This window comes from Copadichromis virginalis, linkage group LG20, assembly GCF_057382275.1.
Source record: "Copadichromis virginalis isolate Kocher_CV1m ecotype Utaka linkage group LG20, C_Virginalis_male_GT1.1, whole genome shotgun sequence".
NCBI classification, from domain to species: Eukaryota; Metazoa; Chordata; class Actinopteri; order Cichliformes; family Cichlidae; genus Copadichromis; species Copadichromis virginalis.
This window is the reverse complement of record NC_140637.1, coordinates 13,975,877-13,994,566: the sequence shown is the minus strand read 5'-3', so window position 1 is coordinate 13,994,566 and position 18,690 is coordinate 13,975,877. Positions and strand designations below refer to the sequence as shown.

Sequence of the window (18,690 nt, the reverse complement as noted above, 5' to 3'; positions counted from 1 at the left end):
CTGACCTCCAGTCTTGACACTTGTCAGCCAACATGTGTTGTATGTTTGCAATAAACTAAATGGTCTAGTGAATAGGCCCTAACTGACAGCTATGCGTACAATTAACTATCTTTAACCTTGTGAGGACTAAGTCATCCATGGTGATGACTTTAACCCTAATCCTTTGCTATCAGAATATTAAATTTTTAAATGCCAGATCTTAGCAGGAATCTGGAAGCTAAGAAATAATCATTCTACCTGTAGCTGACATAGATTAAAAATTGTCTACTTTAAAAACAAAAAGGTTCTGCTTGACTTTCACAAAAAAATAAGGTTAAGGTTAATGTTTGAAAGTAGTGTTAGGGTCAATTCCAACCACAGTGTGTTAAAAAAAAAATCAGCATACAAAGCAGTTTGTTTGCCAAGTATCTGTATGGCTTTGAGTGAGAGTCAGTACGAGGCATAAGGCAAAGCAGTTAATCCATCAAATAGGATGAGACTTGCCAGGTTAACTAAAAGCCAACTAAGCTGTCTAAGAAGTGCATTAGAGTCGAGAAGGGTGTTTGTACCAGTGTGACTGTTTGTGTTGGTGGTAGCAGCATGACTGGATGGGAGTTGGAAGAGCTGAGGTTCTTTGCAGTTTTATTAAAGCCCCATTGCACAATTCTCAGAAGGCATCTTTGTTCCCAAATACACTTTTTAAAAAACAAATATGAGTTTTTTAGTATTGTTAGTATCTCAAGAGAGCGTCTAATAATAGAAGTGAGTGCGTCTATACTTGTATTACTCACATTGCGGGGACATGATTATATGCTTATATTGAGGGACCCACGCACGCTCAAAAGTATGTAAATCTGGTTAAGGTTTATGTAAGGTTCAGGCTAGACAAAGTTTAGAGTAAAGGCTAAGTTTACAAGAGTAGTAGTTTTTCAGTTTTTCAGTGTGTGTGTGTTTGTGAAGGGTCAGCTGCTCCTGAAAACTGTTCTTGGAAGTGTATTCCCAACATTTCCAAAAACAAAACAGGTCACAGTTGAATTAATTGTGTGTGTGTGTGTGTGTGTGTGCGTGCGTGCGTGTGTGTGTGTGTGTGTGTGAAGGGAAATAAACCTGTTCAGATCACACAGTGGACTGTTTACATGGCAGGATTAAACTCTCCAGGGGTCTGCTGGTCAGCTGGTGGTGCTAAATCCAGTTACAGCATGAGCACCCAACCCATGATAACACTTTAGAAAGGGTACAAACACTGTATCTAACATATGCATTTAGCAATCATATCAAAGATCCAACTGATACCCACCTAAGACCAAAGTCTCAAACTGTTTACATTTACATGTGAGTACTTGTGATTTTTATTTTGTGTTCTTCCATATGCAAGAAACTTGTCATACAAAGGAAGTATTTATCTATCTCCCGGCCAGTGGTTCTTCGGCGAGAATGCCAGCTCTTTTGAGGGTATTGCCTGTGATCAAAGAAGCACACATTTGACCCATTTCAGTTTTGGCAGATTGCTAGCGTTACCAGAGGAAATAAATCAATTTGATTAATTAAGTCCATCTGGGGCTTACATAATATGCATATGTGTAGGTGTTTGTGAGTTTGAATGGAGCAGCCGAAACCAATTAGTATGTGGGGCAAAGAAAAGAACCTCTGTAGGCTTCATGTGACTGTTGCAATGAGTAACTGCTCTGAGCTCTGCATTTCCTCAAATACTAGCAGCACTACAGTTCTTGCAGTACAATTTCCAGCAAAATTTTGCTTGAAAAATATCTTGGGACCTGCAGTTAATCACAAACTCCAGTAACTTCTAGCTCATGAAGATACCAGGGCTTCCTGACATTTTTAACAAGCTGTCTATTGATATGAGCAAAGATGTAATCTACATGAGGAAACAGTCTTTACAGGGTGCAGTGTACAGACTTTGTCCTTCATCTCCTTGTTTTTTCTTCTTTCATTACAGGAATTCTCTCTGACTCAGGTATGTGTCAACTGAGAGAGGCTGAAACTCTGGTAAATGAGCCATGGTCCATTCAATTAGCAGGGAAAGAATGTTTAAACTCAAACTGTGATCCCGGTCAGCCTCACGTTAGGTATTTACTGTATCCAGCAGCAGTGGTAGGAAACAGAATACCTTTCAATGAACAGATTCTCGTGTTTCAGAGCAAAAAACTACTAATAACAGGCCCGATTCCACTCAAGTGTCCCATTAAGTCAATAATGTGAAAGTGAAGCAGCTAAATGGAATTGAATAATCATTCATGACATCATTTATAATTACACTTCACTGCTTTGGTGCTGTTGTGGCAATAATTGTAGTAACAGCAGCATCAGTAGTTGCAGCAGTAAAAACACTACAACAACTTTCATGCTGATAGATGTAGCCTGGTAGTAGAATTAGTAAGTATAAGCAAAAGCAGTAATAGCAGCACCGATAGTTGTATTTGTGAAAACAGCCATAAGAACAGTAATCCCAGTTGTCCCAATCTGGGGGTGTTCTTTGATGGCAGCTTCTTCCAGCTCAGGGCACTTGCAAAGCTTAAGAATGTTTTGTCGCCTGCTGCAGGAAAGTAATTCATGCATTTATTACACCAGGCTTGACTACTGGATTAGTCTGTATTTAGGTATCAGCCAGGCTCTGCTCTCTCGTCATCACCTTGTTCAGAATGCTGCAGCCCGACTCTTGACAGGCACACGCAAACATGACCATATTACCCCGGTGTTGGCTCATTTACATTGGCTTCCAGTACATTCTAGAATTGATTTTAAGATTTTATTTCTTGCTTTTAAGTCTCTAAATGGATTAGCTCTCTCTTACCTCTCTGATCTTTTAGCTAAACATACTCCAAACAGAACTCTAAGGTCAGCTGATAACGTTCTTCTGATCGTTCCTAGAAGCAGACTAAAACACAGAGGAGACTGGGCCTTTGCAATTGTTGTGCCTAAACCTCAGAACAGTTTGCCTCTTCAAATGAGGACCTCTCCAACACTCAGCATTTTTAAAACCCGCCTGAAGATGCATCTTTACTTGCTAGCTTTTAATTGTGACGGAGTTGTTTAGCTTCTTGTCTTATCTTCTATTTGTGTGTTTGTTTATTTATTATTTACTTTTTCTCTTTGTACAGCACTTTGGTCAACCTGTGTTGTTTGCTTATGAATAAATAGATTGATTGGTTGATTGATTCATTGATTGGTCCCTGTGCTGCTGTACCATTTGAAGTAACAAAGGCAATAATAGCAGTGTTAGCAGTAGAAATACAGCAAAGACAAAGGTGTAGCATTAGCATCGCCAAGGAGTATTGAACCTGTATCCTCTCTATGGCCAGTGAGGAAAACTTCTCTGATAAATCTGCATTTATACAGAAGTCTATCAGCAAACAAGCTGACCACTCACTATCATCTCAGTCAACTTTTTTTTTTATGGCTTTATGATCTAAATTGACCACTCCAACCTCATCTTTACCATTGGCTACCATTACTGGAGGCTGTAACATTAGTAATGACATTAGCAATGAAAGCCTTCTTCTTATACGGGCTATCTGCTTCCATCTCATCCTGTTCCTAGCATCCTCTTCTATCTCACCAACCCTCTGTAGTCATAATATTAGTAATGAGAATAGCAGTCTAGCGATGGTACGAGGCATAGTTCAGGTAGTAGCAATCATAATTATACTAGTTCCAATATTAGTAGTCATAGTAGCTTAAAAGCAGTGCTAGTTGTCACACTAGTAACAGCAGCAGTAATAATGGTTCAGATCAGTTCTATTCAGTTGTGTTTATGTCGCACCAAATCACAACAGTAAAAACTCTACAACAGCAACAACAATAATAATAATAATAATAATAATAATAAATATGACAAACATATGATATTTATATGATGTCAGCCTAACTTTAATAATTGTACTGCACTGTATTGTTTCTAATGATTTCCTGCACTGAGACTGTAGATGCAAATTAGCTCCATGGCAAACTCTAATTCAACAGTTGTGTTGCACCTGGTGCCTAGGAAACAAACTAGAACATTTAACTAAACAATAACAATTTTGTACTAGAACAAAATAGCAGTGCCACGAGTGTCAGTAGCAGTTTCAGCAGCAGCAGTGGCACTGGAAGTGCTCAACGGGAGTCATGCACACAACGAACCTCCTCAGTGTGGCATTGTGTGTGTGTTTTTATACATCATAATAGCCAGTGACTGTGCTGCATGCAAGTACACACTGAAACACTTCTAATGTTTACAAGCAGGCTGAAAGTGGATCATTTATCCAAACACTGAACGGTAATCTAACCTACGCAGGCAAATCAAATTAGGCTCTAGCCAGTAAAGTTCCTTCAGCCCTGCGGAGGTGTTTATATGAGGTCTGCTCAGCTGGAGTGAAAGCAAAACTTCTCTTACTGATGTCATTAGGCAGCATGTAAACACGCTCACTTGCCTGCTCAATAGCTCCCTCATTCACTCAGTCACTTGGCCACTTATCCAGACATGGTCATCTGTAAAAAGCGAAAATCTCAGCTTGCTTTCTAGGCAGCAGCTGCTGATGCTTTTCCCTTCAGGAAAATTGGGCTGTTACTTTTTAGCAGCTTTAATACCCTAATTTATGATTTATCATGTGTCAGCCTCAAACACAGTCTCTATGGTAATGTCGTGTAAAAGCTATTTATTTCTACACAATAAGTGATACAGGAAAGAAAATACATGCAGCTCTGACTGAGAATATTATAGACACTTCTTGTTGCAGGGTTTCAGTGAACACACATGGCACACTCCCTGGAAGGGCAATGGAAATATTACCAGTTGCCAAATGCAAATGAAGCACATCAACACAATGTTGAAAATGACTTGCGCCTTCAATAGCCTCAAGAGCAGTTGCTAAGATATGAAAGTGATTTTATGATCGAGCCTCATTGGCACACATGTTCTCTCTTTCCTTTACTCACACTTTCTTTCCACTGACGCCAAGCCCTAGGGCCGGCCTCCCGTCATCGAAGGCCAATTACCGTGCGCCGAGCAGACGAGCCTTCGTGAGCCCTGATTTCACTGGTATAACATGCCGAACTTCGATCACGTGACGGTTAAACGAACCAACGACTACTCTAGAGAGAGAGAGAGAGAGGGAGAGAGATCTTGTGAGAGCTGTATGAGAGAGAGAGTGTGCGAAGACAGTGCGGTGGAGTTCTATTGCCATTACGCACTATTACGCACGGACTTCCAGGAGAGAAGCGCTCAGCTTTAAAGGAGCGGGGTTTGGATTGCTTGCATATACAGGTGAGTGTGTTGGCGATTTGCTAAAAGATACTTGTTTATATGTGACTGTGTGTCTTCTGTTGATCCGTGTTGTGTGCAGTGAAGCGTGGCTCTGATGAAAGACATGCATGCACGCAAAGCTGTTACCGGATGATACGTAGAAATATTTAGCGAATTGGCGCAGTATTACAAAAAAAAGAAAAAAAAGTAATCCCGTGCCTGTGATCGGAGGAGCTGTCAGCCTGCAGCGTTAAACATGCCGTGAATTCCGAAGTAACCTCCACACCTAACTAAGCACGCAGCATGGTTAAGAGCAGGAGAGCACCATGCTGTCAAAATTCTTGTTTGATGTTTAATGGCTGCAGGGTTACTCTAGGGCAGATCGTTTAGACGTGGCCAAACCTATCTCTTCCAAACCCCTTTTTCTCCCCCCTCCCATAAGGTATCACGTAGAAGCAGCAGCTGCAGAACACCAGACCCTCAATGTCATATGATGTTACCTTGTTCTGGCCTGAGATCATACATTAGATAAAAGTTCGTGTGTGTGTGTGTGTGTGTGTGTGTGTGTGCATAACAAAAACATTTTTTTGTTTTATTTTTTTTCTTAGGATCTCTGCACTTGAAAACTTTTAAAAAAAATTTATTCTTTTACAGAAGAGGGCGCACTATCATTTTGTCTCTAGTCCCGTTTTCATGCAGCCTTTTGAGGTTTTAAAGGGGGATTTCAGAGTTGCGTTTAATCATCATAAGCCACTCACTGCATGTAAGTGGATTTGTGTCTAGTGTGTTTTTTTTTTTTTTTAATCCACGTAAATGTAGATGTGGTGCATTGTTTTTCTGGCATAAAAATAGGCACTAAATCCCTCACTCTTCCTGCAGTGGCACCGATTGACTCCAAAACTGCAGAAAGCCTTTGGGCTCTAGCTTTACATTACACAGGAAATCATTCCTGCCCGTGGCCATCTCCCTATACAACTCATCCACTTAACACACTGTATACTGCAATAGCTACACCCTTTTGCACACGCTCTTCCTCTTATTCAGCTATTTATCAATAAGTGACTTATATGTATATAAGTCATGTATATATTATATATATTGTGTCTATTTCTTACTTAGTGCATTGTCTGTCTTGTTAATGTTTATACTGGAGCACTGTAACCAAAATAATTTCCCCTAGGGATCAATAAAGTATTCTGATTCTGATTTAATGTCGAATATCTGCCGTATTGAAAATCTTATTGATACAAAATTTCAATTGGTGTCCTCTTTGAGACAAAACCTCTGCAAAGGACCACAGGTAGAAAAACACATTTAATGACCATATGGCTTTAATGTTAGAAGAAACCGGAAACCCAAACTCCACATGGTCAACTTGAAGTCTGAACCAGCAGCTGCAGCATCCACGCTCCCGCACACATGCACAGTCTTTAAATTCCACTTCTTTCACACATGATTGACTTTCCTTTTGAAGTGCCATCAGCTGCAAACCTCTTGAACAGGCAGCAGGTAGAAACCACAAAGAATAGGAGATCATTCTCAGTCTGTTAGTGCTGGTTTACTTATTTGTTATTTTTTCTTGTTAAAAAATTAACCTCATAGACAACATTGCTGTGTTTGTGTCACGCTGGAACTTTTTAGGATTAACCATCACCCAGGAACACAAGCCTGTTAAAAGTTCCATTTCATTAAAATTGAACACAGTCTGAGCAGCTGCCACTAGATGAGGATTGTGGAGAATCTCTTTCAATTTCATACCTAATAAACGTAATCATTTGTGTTTTGTAGGAACAAGAAACACGCTTGAACGTTCACAACAGCCCGATCTTCAGAGCAGAGAGAAGCAAAGCCAGCTGCCATTCATCCGCACAGGAATGGTTGATCACTTACCATTTGGTGAGGAGACCTTCCTGTATTACACCGGCTCCCCAAAGTCTGACTATAGCTGCCTGTATTGCCACACTAATGGTGGCATCATGGTGACTGACGCGTGTACCTACCACCACCACCACCACCTGTACCAAGGAGTGACTCTCTCCTCCTCTCCTCGGCTCTCTGAGGACGACCTCAGTGACTCCTCCAGCCCTCGTTCGTCCCTCTGCTCCAGTCCCGAGTCCTCGTCCCCAGTGTCACGACATGTCCTAAGCTCCAGCTACAAAAGCAGGAGCAGCAGGAGCAGTGGGAGCTGCAGCTCCTCGGGAGGAGAGAGTCAAGACAGCCTGCTAGACCTCCTGCTGTCTCAGGCCTCCCACACCACCTCATTAAGTTCTAACACCAGCAACAGCAGCAACACTCTTTCATCCTCTCTGTGCCTGTCCTCTCCACCTTCCTCCACATCTTCTTCTCCTACTGTTCCCATTTTACCTACGGGGCTGGCTTGGGAGCAACAGCTGAGTGTTCTGCAGCAGCAGGCCAAAGAGGATTCTTACGAGTTCCCAGTCTTCCTCGATGAGTTGCAGGATCCTGCGGCATTCCTGTTTCAGCCCACTCTAGAGGAGATTGAGGAGTTCCTAGAGGAAAACATGGTTGTGGCAGTAGAAAAAGAAGAGGAAAGGTGCGATGAGATGATGTCCCCAACATCAGAGGATGTAGATGCAGAAAATTCAAGGACATTAGCAGGAGAACTAGTGTCACAGAACTCGGATCAAACTGTGCCTGTGGCTCATTCTCCATTCTCCTCCCACACAGAGACCAAACATGCACCATGTGCATCAGACATGGACAGCTCATCATCATCGGTAGATGCTAGCTGTGTAACTAGCTCTGCCACCAGCCATGCAGAAGGGATCAAACAGGAGGAGTCTGGATCACTGCCTTCCTCATCCGAAAGTTCCAGCTCTGCTTCTCATGTGCCTGTCATCCTACAAATCCAGCCTATACAGATCAAACAAGAACCAAACTCCAGCGCCATTTCAGAATCTGACACACAGAATCCTGAGAAATCCCAGTCCCAACAAACCCTGGCCCCAACTGACATAAAAATAGCTCAGCTCCTGGTTAACATTCAGGGGCAGACTTTTGCCTTAGTGCCTCAGCTGCTTTCTTCAGCTAACGTCGCGAGCTCAAGCAAAGCCGGGATCACCACTTCGTCCAAATTTGTCCGGATCGCGCCGGTGCCCATCGCAGCTAAACCCACAGGGCTTGTGGAAGGTGGGTTAGGTGGCAGTTCGGCTACAGGGGTGCTTTCTGGAGGTCAGAGGTACCAGAAGAATGCAGTCGCAGACCTTATTAAGATGCACAAGTGCTCTTTTCCTGGCTGTAATAAGATGTACTCCAAGAGCAGCCACCTTAAAGCCCATCTGAGGAGGCATACGGGGGAGAAGCCATTTGCCTGCACATGGCCTGGCTGTGGATGGAGGTGAGTGGGACCAAATGTTTTTATAGTAAAGCTGGTATGACTTCAAATGAAGTGAAGAGCAAGCCAGCTTCACATGACACACATTCAGTTGCTTTAGCCTCTTATAACATCCACCAGGTAACCAGCAACCCACCTAGGGTTAAGAGTAGGGAGTGAGTTAGGTCATGCCCCCCCCCTTTAAAGAATTTTCATCTATTTGGATCACCCAAATGGAAAAGAAATCATGTAATGTCAAAATGAATGTATTAAAGTTCATTTGTAAAATTTCCTATTTAGCATGTGGTTAACCAGTTACATGGTGGATACTAAGAGGTTTAATGTTGCATATAAATCCGTATCTACACTACAGAGATTACAATAACCAGGATTATCGACTTCCACTCTATAGGATACTTGAATACTGTGTACAGACTTTAATGAGGTACCACAGTGCTACACATTAATGTGTCATGTAATGAAGAATACTCTACTGTCAGGTTAATACTGATAAGAAGTGATACTCTAGGAAATGTAATCCATCGAGTGCAGCAGCATTAAGCTGTCTTATTGTCCTTTTTGACTTCTGAAATATGCTAGAAGGGTTTTTTTGCTTCTTGGAGGAAGAGCAAATTGTTCCACATCCTTTATCTGTCTTTGAGGCATCTTTGATGTCCCCACGTCATCTGAAAGAACCAAAGATATCATTTTACAAGAGAGTGAAAACTTTAACAAGGGTATAAATGTATGTTAAATGCACAGAGAGAGGATTCAGGAACCTCTGTTTGATTAGTTTATGGATGGGAGTGAACGGAGGAATGGGTCATTGTCAGGGAAGCTGCACTCAAGGCTTTTTTAGAAGGTTACAATTTGTTCTTTTCTACATGTTGGTTGTATCTATCTGTGTGTTTTTCTACCGTGGTAAAATTGCAGATTAGATAGAGTGCCTTTTGAAGCTGTCTGCATGCAGACTTTGTCCCCTGTTAGTTATTCCATTTGTTTGCTCACTGTCTGCAACCACTTTACTCCTGTTCTCGCAGCAGAGCATTAGTGCAGAATCAAGTTTAAAGTTATCAGTGTAGGATACAAGGTAAAAGTCTAATTTGCTGCAAACTGAGTAGCTTTTCCATGTTTAAATCATGGACTAGATTTGAATAAGAAATCCTTACTTGAACTCTTTGATCTTTGGTGCAGTGGTCATTTATTTCAGTCGTTGCCCAAGAGTGTGCATATAGAGCCTTATAGACAAAGGCCAGCCTACATTAGGGCAAGCATTGGTAACATTAAAATAACTCTGCTAAGGATTTGAAGTAAAGGGTAGATTTAAATTTAGGTTAAAGTTAGAGTGAAAAGGTTAATGTGTTTTTGTCATGGAGTGATATGTTGGATATGGTGGTCCAGCTCAGCAGTTGTCCGGTGCAGAGTTACACCTGCAATCAGCACACACTGTGAGGAGGCCGTGCTACAACTATAACCATTAAAAAAACATGTCAGACATTTTTTAACAACATTATGGATGGACAAACATCCAGGTATTTCTATATCAAGTTATTGTGATCTGTCACTTGTTATGTATGTAATGATCTCTTTTTTGGAGTCTAAGACATACTTTTTCCATGTTTTCCATGCTATAGGAACTTGTCCTTTGGTAACCTGTATCATTCCATCAAGCTTGCTGATGAAGGACAGATGAGATGAGTGATACGACTCTCATGTCTTGGCTTTATAGGGAGGTTTTAAGGCATCCAGGGGAAACTTGATGAGGTCACTGGACCCGAGCACTCACTGGAAAGCAACAGTTACAGCTTGTGGATGTTAGTTTTCTGCTTTTTCCTCAGACCAAACAGATGAGATCAAAAGCACTTTTATTAGTAATCTTGAAAAGGTGCACTTGGCTAGCTCTGCCCTCCTTTTCAAATTTTAATGCTAAGCTAAGCTAACTTCTGATCTGAAGCCCAAAATGAATTTGTATCGAGCTTTGTTTTGCTGCATTGCTGTGTTATTGTTATCAGTGGCAGACATATGGACGTAATGCATGTAATCAGTTTGCAGATCACTTGAAACTGGGGATACCAACGTGTTAGTTTTGTAGTTCAAGTAATCGGTTATTTAGTTACTCTTTACAATAATCAATGTGATGCTGTTAAAAATTTCTTCACATTTTTGCTCCTTGTGACTAAAAAGAAAATCTCAGGAATGTTTCCAATCATACTGTTGATTCAGTGAGCGTGATCAGGTGCTAAGACAGCTGAGTGCATGTTAAAGTAGGACATGCAAGCTAAGCACTCACCACGACTATGCTAGTGGCAGTGAGGTCCACCGAAGAGGAGAAAGATGCAGGTGCTACAGCTCAGAAACCAGCTAGGTGTTAGATGGAGTTCTTATTTCAGGGAAATTAATGAGCTTGTTATGTGGTGGAGAAAACTCTGCTGATACTTATTTAAACTTTAGATCTTTTTGTTTGGATTACGAGTGTATTTTGACAGAGTGTGGCAACATTAGCCATGTTTTTCGATTGGTCAGGTGTAATGGTGCACTCGCTTTCATTTATGACTGGATTTAATCTGTATTGTCAGGAAATGCAAACACTGAGTACTACATGTTTCTTTAAGTGATCCTAAATGTTCTTTCAAAACTTCATCTCCAACGTCTTTACGTGACAGCAGCAGCAATTTACTATATTATAAAGTTACCTCTTCCACACTCCTCTCCCTCTGAGTCAGGAAATGGACGTGAAGTAAGAAGTCAGGCTCCCTGTACCCTCTGTAACCTTAGAGTAGATCCATGTGTTGGCTCCTCTGAAGTAGACAGGAGAGGTATTTCATTGGCTGGATTCCCACATATAACTCAGTCAACATTATATTCCTTCCTTTGCCAAACGGTTTTCCTTTTTAAAGCTTTTTGGAATTTTTTTCCCCTCTTGTGACCATCTGGTCACATGTAAACACTTAAATTAGCACATACATACAAGCAACACACGCACACACACCCATACACGCACACAAACATGGAGCATTTTCATCTCCGGCCTGCACTGAGGCTCTCATGTGAGGATTGTGTTGAGAATCTGGGCTGGAACCCAAAGTTTGCTGTAAAAACACTCCAGCGTGTGCGTGCTCGGCATCTGTCATCAGGGCTGTGGCTTGTTGTCTTTGTCAGCTGATGCATTCATCATTACAACAAAACAATGTTGGGTGGTGACGGGGCTGTCACAGTCAAACTTAGCCTCAGATTTGGACACTTAGAGCTCAAAAGAGAGACAAAGGGAAAGGAAGAGAGGGTGCTTAGTTTATGATCCATCACTCACGAAGGGTTGTTGATCTGGCGGGGACCACAGTGGATGGAAAGTTGCTGCTATTCAGCTAGATAAAAAGATAATATCTATTTTGCAAAAATCCTTCAGAAGAGTTTCATGGCCTTTGTGTTGGTTAACATGTAGTAGGCATACCTATACCTATATATATGCCAGCATCTGTGTTACTGTTTGTTACCGCCACACCTTTTAGGCTGTTTTCTTTGAATGCTGCTTTGGCGGAAGATCTAAGTTCAGGGACAAGTTAGAACAAGACCTGCGTGTGTTTCCCACAGGGCCCACGCTGTTATGTATACTATGTGTTGTGCAGCTCCACGCCAAGCTGCCCCAAGGACTTGAGGCACAAAAGCCACAATCCTCAGTGAAAAGCACAAACTCAGAAAATTGCCCCTAATCCCAACCTGTAGCACTTATGAACTCGCTGAACTCACTGAGCTTGAGGACACTCTCTCTCTCTGTCCACAATCTGTGACATGTAAGCTGAGAAAAAGTGACATTGCTAAAATTGTAGACAAAGAACTATAGCAAGAATGGGCATGAGGTGGCGAGAGAGAGAAGGTGGGGTGACAAAAGAGAACAGGCGTTACGCCAAAGAACATACATGTGAGGAGAGTGAGGTTGAGTAATTGCATAACTCCTGCATGAATGTTCTCTTGAAAGATCTTTCTGGCTACAGTACATTATGCTATAGTTCTTATAGGCTCAGCCCAAATTTAGTCGTAGAGTACACATGTATGGGTTCTACCATGCCCAAGCTTGTAGCTGATATAGTAATGCTTTAGGGTTTAATGCTTGCATTCACATCATCCAGCAATTACCAAGAGTGTAGTCGCATAAAGAAGAGAACGTAAAGACATGGATCAGTATTTATTTCTGTTTACTTGACATGTTCTTGAGGTAGGGAGAACTAGGTTAAAAAAATCCCACTAATCCCTTCAACACAAAGGTAAAAGACTTCAGTAGACAGTCTATCACAAAATTAATGTTATTCAAGGCTCCAATAAGCCATAACTGTCTGTTAACAAAACTGAATGACTGTGTGAAATGTAAAGAGGTACATGAGGGTGTCAAATGAAAAGAAACCTGTCATAGAAGTTTCCATTGGCTCGTTATCCAAACTACAACTCTTTCCTTATTTTGCTCTGCTGTGTCTTCTACTGTAGTTGTGCAACAAACAGATGAGCTTGTTAGCTTTATAAAATGGCATTTTATAACTGCATTCAGGGCTACAAAGAGATGAGCAAATCATCCCTAGCTGTAGTATATACTGTAGTAAACATTGTGTTTGTGTAAGAGAGCTAGAAAGACACCTTTCATTTGCCTCTTTTCTGTCGCTCAGTTAACTTTTCAAACAGCCTGCAACAAAAAGTGTTTTTCACACATTTGGAGAGCTTTGCAACTTGATATCAGTAACTGCGTTTTGTTTTACCTAAAGGTCCTTTGTAACATGGTTAGACAATAACTGGTGAATGTCATAACTTTTAGTGTCAGCCCCATGTGCTGCCCCCAACAGACCATAAAGCAAATAGTTATATGGTGCGGTTTTACTGAATACAGTCACAAAAAAGAAAGTACACCCCAGTATTCACTAGCGTGCACAAACACCTTTAACAGCAATGTATGATAATGTGTGACTTCATCATTATTATTGTTACTGTGGGGGAATCTGGTCTGACTCTTCGTTGCTTCAGTCCATTGAGGTTTGCAGGCGTTCGTTCATGCACAGCTCTCTTAAGGTCAGCATGTCAGTCATGTTGAGATCCACACATGACTGGGCCATTGTAGCACCTTGATTCTTTTCCTTTACAACAAAAGGATCATTGTCCTGATCCATGATCCAGTTTAGGCCAAGCTTCAGCTGTCAGACTGATGGAATACTAGAAGTCCAAACCTCCGGCTCGGCAGTTGGTATGAGCTGTGTTTGCTGAAATGTTGTTTTTCTAGTTGTTTGGTTGCATTTTTTGCATTTTTTTCCAGACACGGTGATGTGCATTATGGCCTGACATATCCACTGTGGTTTCATCTGTGCAAAGGATATTGTTTCAAAAGTCTTGTGGTTTACTCAAATGCAGCTTTATAGAGAAAAGGCTTTCTCCTGGCAACCTTTCCAATTGTAGTGTCATGAAGTTTAACATTAAACATGCTAACCAAGGCCTGTAAAGTCTGAGCTGTAGCTTTTAGGCTTTTTGCAGGTACTCTGAGCACTGGATGATCTGACCTTGCAGTGAATTTGCTGGGAAGTCCATTCCTGGGAAGATTGGCACCTGTCCTGAATGTTTTCACTTGTGACCAGTCTTTCTCTTTTTAGAGTGGTAGGATTCAGATTGTTTGGAAAATGGCCACAAATGGCCAACACTTTCTAGATTCACTGGCAGCAACAGATGCTTTTTTAAAGATCATTGCAGACAGGTTAGCTAAAACATTTCTCGCTATTGTGTCACCTTGGCACCTGCCTCCTATTTACCATCTTAAAGTCTCTGAAAGCTGTAAGGGTGTACTTGGCAAATATTCTACCTGCTCAGGACAAACATGTTAGCATTGCCACCTTTGAGCATATTGGCTCATTGTGTCTCACATAATAGCTATTATGGCTGCAGACTCTTTTGTTACACTGGGGACTGATTATCTGTACTTTCTGGAGTATTATATGAGATTATGTGGGACTTGCAATAGAGAAAGAGCTCCATATCAACAACATGAGTCGTCTTGTTTTGTTTTAAGATTCTTGCTGTCTCAGATGCCACTGCTTAGCTTTGTAAGCTCTGTCATTTACCTTCTTTTTATGACTGGCCTATTAAAATGATGAATAGGCCAGTTGTGTAATACATGTCTACAGTGGAAATGGTTTGAAATAACTGTGAGTGACATCTTTACATCTCTGAATTATCGCCTTCATGTCTACAGCCTGCCTCTGCTCCTGGAAATGTGCTAGAAAATCAATCTGTGTTGCAGATTGTTCAAATCTTAACAGCTTTACTAATATATACGGAACCAAATCAAGGTATAAAGGCACTGCTCTGTCATCCACTTAACCCTTCACTGACTTGATACCCAAGCTGGCCGAAGCCCATAGAAACCACAGCGGAGCAGGCCAGGAATAGACTGGGTTTGGATTTACAGTGCTCATGTGTTAAGCTAAATATGGGATGGCTCTTTAACTTCAAGTCGCAGGGCAATACTCACATCTATCAGATTACCCTGAAATAAAAAAGGCTGGCATGGCTTTTATATCATTTGGCAGCTTAAAGCGTGACTACATTAGTTTGTTTTTAGTTTGTTTTTAATATATATATATATATAACAATAGCTGTGTACAAACGGATCACATTACTGATAGTAATAATAAAATGGAACATTTGGAAGCACTAATGGGAAATTATTATAGCCAAATGTTTTTAATGTACAGTAAAATTTGATTAATTTGTTAACCACATGCTGGGGTTCCTTCCAACAGGTTTTCTCGATCGGACGAGCTATCCCGACACCGCCGCTCCCACTCAGGAGTGAAACCATACCAGTGTATAGTCTGTGAGAAGAAGTTTGCTCGCAGTGATCACCTGTCGAAACACCTCAAAGTCCACCGCTTTCCACGAAGCAGCAGGACAGGACGCTCTGCAAATGGACCCCTTTGACCCTGCTCTGGCAGCCTGACAGATATGAGGGAAGGGGAGGGAATGTGACGAAAGACAGAGGAGGGTGGTGGGGTGATAGTCCAGATGCCCTTTAAAGGAGTTTGCGCCGGACTCCTTTTTGCCCAAGTGTGTTTATGTTCAAATACGTGTGCGTGACGTACACTCATGGTACTGTGATAATTTATTGGGTGACGAGGAAAAGACTGTAACGAACTAAAACAGAAAACTGTTACTTGACAAAGCACCCTCACAGGTGGAATAAGCTTCTTGTATATTACAACTTTATTCTCAGATATTTTAGCTAACCTAATTTGGAGAAAGATCTGCTATTTTTTACATGTTGGGGTGTGTGTTATTGCTATGTTCAATCAAAAGCCTTATATCAATAAAAGGTATAACACTGGTGGGTTGGCTACTATTTAAAACTAGGGATGCTATAGCGACTAATTTGCTAGTTGTTTAAACAAAAAAAAAAGGAATCAGATTAGCTGACTTGTCTAAAAGGTAGAAAACAATGAAAACTTAATGGACGAGGTTAAACATTGGCTGTATCTAAGAGCTATGTGAAACTTTCAATCGCGTTCCTCCGTGATCAGATTGCATTTTAAATGTCTCTGACATGTGTGGAATTCTGAGCTGTATGTAATGTTGCACACAGATACAATGATTAGTTTGCCATTAGCTTGCATGCTAGCACAGGTGACATACAACCATTCATTTTCTGCGTCAAAATACTGCTGAACCAAGCTGGTTAGTGGTAATCTGGTTACTTTCCATCTTGCTACCAGGTGTACCAGTCTGTGTAACTGACTAATATTTCTGGTGCTGATTAGCAATAGCAGTAGGATTTAAACATCTAGTTGACTAGTCACATGCATCCCTGTTTAAAACCTCCACTTTTTATACTCTTCCTGGAGCCAAATGTTTTGAAAAGTAATACTAGCAAAAACTTACTGCTTAATGGCTTGAATTTCATTTGTTGCATAGCAACAAGGGCTTACTGGGCATACTATTAGGAAGTAATGGGGACTATTAAGGTCTTGGTTTAATTCTTTCTCAGTAGATAAAAAGATACACCAACATTCCATTAGCTTTGAATAAGTCTCTTTGTTGCCTTAGAGTCTGTTTCGACCTCAAACACAAGAACAAAGCTCAAGTTGATGTTGAATTACTGCTCACCAACAAATATCATGTAATTTGCACTGATACACATGACATTTTTGGTTGTCTGCCCATACTGAGAATTCTGAGAATTTTGTGTTATCTTAATGCGGTCTGACTCTTTTTGATTCATCTTGTCAAAAAATTACTTATCGTAATAATTGTAAATTTAATGGCCTTTATTGGATCAAAGCTGATGACCCTAAAGCCAAGCTTTAAAACGCTGTCTTTGTTCATCTCATGAAATGTCACAACTTCTGTTTAATGATTTTGTTATACCATATCAGTTATTACTTAATGTGACTTTCTTTACTTTATGTCACTGCTGTCATATGATACAAGATGGTAAATCTGCTGGCATCAATGTGAATCTTTTGTCTTGCCCCAGATTTTTTGAACATCTGAAATTAAATGAAATCATTACCTGTCAAATTGAGTTTGTCTATTTGGTAGCCAGTTATTAAGGCTAGCACCAAGGACACCAAAGTAAAAAGATTAAAGATAAGCTATGTTGTTTTTGCTAAAGAACTGGCCAATGCTGTCACATGTTGCAATGACAGGATCACAGTACATATGAAAATTATAAGTACCTTCAATCGTTTATCATAGTGCATAGCGTAAATGATGTACAATTACAAAACAGTAACTAGCATTATAAAATGTTAGCTAACATCAGCTAGTGTTAGCTAACTTGTATTAGCTAATAGTGACCAACTGCAACAGAGGCAAAATACCCAAGTACGTATTGCATTTTTAAAATCAGTGCTTTATCACTGAAGACTTAATTTGTAAGAGAATAAATTGTTAATTAATTAATGTATGAAATATTTTGGATCTTGCTTAAAGAGGCATCAAATAGATATTGTCCTACTTTTCTCCACAGATTAAAACTTAAAAGAGCTCAGTTAACTTTCCATTGAGAGTGGAAAATTAGTGTCATTGCAACATCAAATGCCACATCTAAAGGGAAATCTTCATGAGTAAGTTTTCTTACTTTGGTTGTGCCCAAACGTGAATTTACAGCACATTTTTCAGAATATATACCATTTTCAAAAGCATTCAAGAAACACTATTGCTGGTCTTGAACATATCAATTCTTCTAAAAGAGGTATTGTACTGTAAGGAAGCAGTGACTGTTAAGCTTTTTTTTCATATCTCACTTAACTGAGTAGATTGCTTTAATCTCTTATTCTGAATTTCCTTTGAATTAAACCAAATATCATAGGAGGAGCTCAGAGGAAATTTCTGTGCCATAAAGTTGAGAATTATTTGACAAAATTCACAGATTTGAAACAGATTTAAAATGCGGTTTTAAGAAAGACTTTTGTGGTTTTAGAAATTAATGATTTGCTGAAACCTGCAGTGATTGTCAAACCCTTTGTAGTCTTTGGTTTGCCACCAGTGACGCTATATAAAGGAAGTATGTTAACTCAGTCAGCCATTCCTTCCATGCAATTAGAAGAAACACTTTTCTGAAAGAGTGTCGTACGTGATCCCGTGAATGTATGTAAATACTTTATATTCATCTAAAAGAGAATTGAAATATTCTTCTAGTGATTTCTGTGATTGTGAAAGATTTTTAAAACTGTAAAGAAAGTGTACATAACATGATAATTCAAATATATTGTTTTAAAATTAGTTGACTTAGTGTTTGTGAGGTCTGTACACAACACATACAATATACTTATTACATGTTTCATGATGCATTCTTTGTAAGAAGTCAAAAAAATGCATATCAGCAACAGTTTATTTACATGCACTTGGCTTAACATTGAAAATAAAACAAATTGAAATTACACCTGAGTTGGAAATAAAATTGTCCGTGTGTTATGAAACACTGAAGTCATTTTCAGATGTGTTCTGTACATACCTACAACAAAAAAGCTAAAAATGTTATTTTTTGCTTTTGTTCTACAATGTAAAACATTTACAATAAAAAAACAAACAAACACGACTTGCTTTTACTGTTTAAACAGCCAATAAGTGTTTCATTAGATTTTTTTAATATATTGCTTTCCTGATGTTTTTG

At 40.1% G+C, this 18,690-nt stretch overlaps 1 protein-coding gene across 1 annotated transcript; it reads left to right on the top strand.

The window, feature by feature from the left end:
* Nucleotides 1-5,086: 5,086 nt before the first annotated feature.
* Nucleotides 5,087-18,299, top strand: LOC146684463 (Krueppel-like factor 15). Its single transcript, XM_085443404.1, has 3 exons — nt 5,087-5,242; nt 7,010-8,579; nt 15,323-18,299. The coding sequence occupies exons 2-3, from the start codon at nt 7,096-7,098 to the stop codon at nt 15,498-15,500; spliced, it is 1,662 nt and encodes a 553-aa protein (XP_085299530.1). The 5' UTR covers nt 5,087-5,242; nt 7,010-7,095; the 3' UTR covers nt 15,501-18,299.
* Nucleotides 18,300-18,690: the final 391 nt, after the last annotated feature.